At 37.9% G+C, this 5,112-nt stretch overlaps 1 protein-coding gene across 1 annotated transcript; it reads right to left on the bottom strand.

Annotated features, from left to right (window-relative positions):
* Window positions 1-599: 599 nt before the first annotated feature.
* LOC306759605 (ras-related protein Rab-11B-like) lies at window positions 600-4,844 on the bottom strand. Its single transcript, XM_079245293.1, has 5 exons — window positions 4,712-4,844; window positions 2,989-3,184; window positions 2,531-2,724; window positions 2,205-2,285; window positions 600-2,102 (listed from the first exon to the last, which is right to left on the bottom strand). Exons 1-5 carry the CDS (start codon window positions 4,749-4,751, stop codon window positions 1,957-1,959), a joined length of 657 nt encoding a protein of 218 aa, XP_079101419.1. The 5' UTR covers window positions 4,752-4,844; the 3' UTR covers window positions 600-1,956.
* Window positions 4,845-5,112: the final 268 nt, after the last annotated feature.

Genomic DNA, 5,112 nt, shown 5'->3' with positions numbered 1-5,112 from the left:
CACAGTCTATGGCCCCACTAAGTATCAGCAACTTGCCTTGTTCAACATGTACTGTTTCTTGTTGTTGACATGTTGCACTTTGCCATTTAGTGGCTATAATTATTGTTTCTTGCCCTTTTAACTACAGCTTCATTGTTCCATTGCTACAGTGATTATTTATGTAACATTTTATTTCCCCAGATCTGAAAGAATACACTGTATTAGTTATTGGATAATAATTAAAATAACTCCACGCATTTACTTGTGTTTCATCCTTAAAGCTGCAGCGCTTGGCCCGTGGCTCACTGCATCATTTTCAGTTTGGCTCTTGGAGGCAAAAAGTTTGGGCATCCTTGCTTTAAACTCTTTTCAATCTTACACAGCTATAATCTATTAATACTAACATTGTGCCATTAAAGACATGCCTTAAATACACAATTGCTTGAAAAGATATAAAGCCAAATGATTGATCGGTGCAGCAGCATTTAATAATCATGTAGCCCACACAGGGCCGGATTAGAAATGCAGAGGCCCCTGGGCCCATAGTGTACCATGGGCCCCATTTAAAATAAAATAAAAAAAATAAAAAAAATCAGTGTTGACCACATGCTCAAGTGGAATACATTTATTATTCTTTCTGTGCATTATGAGCAATGCAAAAAGAAAGGACTATGTGCTTATTTGCACACTTTACAAACATTTCAATGAAATGTGTACAACCACACGAAGCACTGAATAAATCATACAAAGCATTTCTAACCAGAAGGGTGGAAAAAAAAAGAAGCCATTTTTATCTACCCTAATACATTTGCATTGGTGAGTTTCAGTTCATTTTTCTCAGTTTGCAACTATTCAAGTGCCCAGAGTGAAAATGTTCAACAGAGAGCGCTCTTTGATGACCCCGACTCCAACAAATACATTCAATTGACAGGCTGATTTAAGTCAAAGCACCCGTCTTGGTGTAACTTGTTTTTTTTTGTTTTTTTTTAAATTGCTGTTATCAACAGCTACCATCTCTCCACCAACAAAAACAAAAGCATGTTTCTCTATGAGGATTGTTGAGTTTATATGACAAATTGCCCCACTGAAAATTATGGACGTTAGTGCAATAACTATTTTAATTCAGGGACATATTAAGTTGAGCTAAAATAAATGAGGAGAAAAAAACACAGCTTGATTATCTGACTTCAAAACAGTCAATCAGACAGAAAAAAATCAAAAACACCTCCTATGGAGCATTACACAGTTTTTTGCAAACAGCCTGGACTCTACAGCTTGAAAAACAAATAAGTGAGAAACGGTAAAACTGATTACATCCGCATCTTTTCCTTTGGTATCTTTGTGCACTATGATTAAAACACACACACACACACACACATATACCATTTGCTTCACACTTGCCCATATTAAGTCAGTCAGTCACAGCCAGTTTGGACACTGGTTAGTGCTAATTTCATGCCAGAGTGGGCGAAGTGCTCAAAGTAGCAACTGGAAACTCCAAACTACACAACAGTACTTCAAATGTACCTTAGCTCCTCTTCTAAAGCAGGATAGACAGAATCAGGTCAACGACGCATGAAATGAAAAGTTTCCACCGTGGCAGACCATGACATTAGTCTATTATGCAGGCTGAGAACAGGAAGCAGGATGAAACAGCATGGAGCGTTGAAGAGCAGGCCTGCTGATCCCTCACCAGCCCTCAACAGGAGTGGGTCAATAGGATCATCATCTAGTGAATTAAAAAGGGATTGTAGTTTACTACAGCTTCAACCTTCTTGTAGCTTTGCACCCCTGGCTACCCTCAGGTTGTGATATATTTCAGACAGGTTCCTCTGAAATCAGAGGAAGAAAACAGAAAAAAGGAATGTGAGATTTAAAAGTCTTGATGTTGAAAACTTCTGAAACTAAGAGGTCGATATAAGAGCAGCGTGACAGCTAAAACAAACTGTAAAAGATTTAAAGACAGAGAAAGAATGGTCACAGGCTTTGGCAGCAGGGGAGCTTGTTGCCCCTCTGCCCATCCATGGTTGGGGGGACGCTTATGTCCACAACATTGTTTCCCGGAGAATCATCATGTGCAGATCTGTCAGATATCTGCCTCTGAGACACAATGCGGTAAATTTCTGTGTGGGGAAAAAAACAAAACAAAAAAAGAAACGCTGCATAAGTGGAAGCTTTATTGCTCCAGACACGAAGCAACACACCGGATGTGTCAACTTTCTAACCTGTGAGAATATTCTTGAAAGCTTCTTCTACATTGGTGGAGTCCAGAGCTGAAGTTTCAATAAATGACAGAGTGTTTTTTTCTGGGGGTGACAAAACAGGAGATAATGCATATTTTACACATAACAGCAATAAAAATTAACATTAAGTTTAAAAAATGGAATAATTTGGATGTTTTGATTCTGTTAACACACTTAAAGTGAGGATGGATGGATAAGAATTGTTCTTGCTACTGTTTTCCTGGTGGTGACATTTTTTTCAATTAAAAAGTTACCCATCTATGCTCTAAGCAACATTTGCCCCCTGTATTAACAACTTAGTTCTTCACCTGCAAAAGCCCGAGCTTCATCAGTGGGAACAGCCCTGAGGTGACGGAGGTCACTTTTGTTTCCGACCAGCATGATGACAATGTTGTTGTCAGCATGGTCCCTTAACTCCTTCAGCCAGCGCTCCACATTCTCATATGTAAGGTGCTTGGCAATGTCATAAACAAGCAGAGCGCCAACTGCACCCCGATAATACCTGATGATAATAAGGTGAGGAAGAAGAGAGAAGCGTTATACTCTTGTGCACTGTACATACATGTTTACATGTTACACTGAAGAATCTGCTAAATGTTTTCTCTAAATGATACAAAGAAGCCCTAATAGAGCATTCTGGCTCTGTAGCATCACATCATACACACATCAACCAGAACCAACCTTATAAGTCAAAGGGCATACAGCACATACATAAATAACCCTCTTGCCACAGGAGTAATAAGTACTGAATATAAGACAAACTCACGCTGAAGTAATTGCTCTGTAGCGCTCTTGTCCAGCTGTGTCCCAGATTTGAGCTTTTATTGTCTTTCCATCCACCTGGATGCTGCGGGTGGCAAACTCCACCCCAATGGTGCTCTTGCTTTCCAGGTTGAACTCATTTCTTGTAAAACGTGACAGCAGATTACTTTTCCCAACACCAGAGTCTCCGATTAAAACAACTAGAACCAGAATAAAAACACAACTCAGATTTAAGATAAAAAGAGCAGTCCTGCTGAGTGGCATGCAGTCATGCTGAGGCTACAAGCCACTATGACACAAGGTACAGAGCAAATATCAAAATCTGGTTTGCACTGTTTAGAATTAAAGCCAGTCAGACCATATTTTAAATGATGGTTTGTTGATCTTTTCCGCCATTTAACACTGGAGAAAATAATGTACTCTCTATGAGGCTGCGTTAATAGGTTCTTCAATATCTGGCAACCTGTTTTGGATCAGATTAAAAAGGTAGATCCCTCACTTATCTTACATGAGTAACTTAATCTTTAAATTATAATTGTTTCTGTCATTTTTAAAAAAATGGTGCAACAGGGTGGGTTTGTTCCAGGGAGTTATATATTTTTTTTTAAAAATGACTGTATTGTATTTTCAATATTATGTCTAACTTATTTTTCAATAAAAAAAACTTTGAACAAAAAAAAAAGAAAAAAAAAGAAAAAAGAAAAGAATTAAAGTCAGGTTTCCAAGCTCCAGGTTTCCTTCCTTCTGCGGTCATATCTGATTTGTGATCTTTCTGATGTCTCTGTATGTCAAGCTGTAAATCAAGCAGTTTATTCAGCTGAAAGTCCACAAGTTACAACAGTTACACAATTATGGCTCAATGTTAACAATGTGATGATGTCATATATCATAGAATATCACTCAGAGACCAAAGTACTACATATATGTTATTTACTTTTACCCAAGTAATTTTTTTAATCAAGACAATGGATGGTAATTAATTAAATATTATATGTTTATGTACAAGTACTTTTGTGTAGGTCAACGATCTGAAAACTTCTCCCACCCTCTCAAAGATAATTTCCTAATGGATTATGCCAACCTTTAGAAAATTTCCATACCTTGAAGCTTGCACATTTATAACTACTATAAAGCTGTGATCCATGATGGATATAATGTATCACTTGGCTAGACCTCTATCAGTGTTGATCAAGCTAGCACACTAAAGTGATTGACTCTGTCAAATGACCAAAAAATAACAAAAAGTTAGGAATTTGGGAGATTTTAGTTGAATAGATTAGTTTATAGTACTTTAAAATCGCAAGGAGAGGCTGTTCACAAACTCAAATTACTTTAAAATCGCAAGGAGAGGCTGTTCACAAACTCAAATTAACGCCAGGGCGTTTAAAACTATTGTTTTTGTAAGAGGCCATTTAGTTAGCATGTTAGCCAGATAGCTTCATCCAGACCTTCTAGCGTTAGCATACCGACGCTGGAATCGCTAAATGCTTCTTGATAATGGCGTTTACTACTAATGGTCATGCTCTGACATAAAGACAAACATGTAACAGTAAGTGCAAACGGAGTAACTTCGTATTCAGAAGCTATCATGTTACCATCTGTCACTTTTTGTTGGGTAGCTAACTTAGCTTATATGCTGTTGACTTCCACAGTTCCTTCTGCTGTTACGAGCCATTGTAAAACGCGTCCTGGTGCGGTCAATTGTTCACCTTTCAAATCAGAATTACCTTTAAACAAGTAGTCGTATTCATCATCTCGTGTTCCCATTTTCGAAGACTATTTCTGAAATTGTATTATTATTTTTTCAAACTCATATATCAACAACCTCCGTCTGCCGGCTGGCTAACTAGTTGACACCGCCCTCAAAGGAAGAAGAGAGCACGTGAGTTTGGCTGCCTCTGTTTAGACCAATAGCAAAGCTTATAGTATTGTCTGACAAGTCCTTCAACCAATCATTACATTCCTTTGAAAATACTGACCAATCAGCGTTCACTAATAGGAAAACTACAAGGTATTACGCCCTTTGTTCTCCTAATTAATTACTCCTTTAAAACATTTTGAAACCTGTCCCTGGGAATTTAACTTTATATTTATACACTACGCGGCTGTGACTCGGATAAAATACAAG

The sequence above is a fragment of the Telmatherina bonti genome (genome assembly GCF_933228915.1).
Source record: "Telmatherina bonti genome assembly, chromosome: 8".
NCBI lineage: Eukaryota > Metazoa > Chordata > Actinopteri > Atheriniformes > Telmatherinidae > Telmatherina > Telmatherina bonti.
The sequence above is the reverse complement of the archived record's forward strand: the minus strand, read 5'-3'. Positions and strand labels throughout refer to the sequence as shown.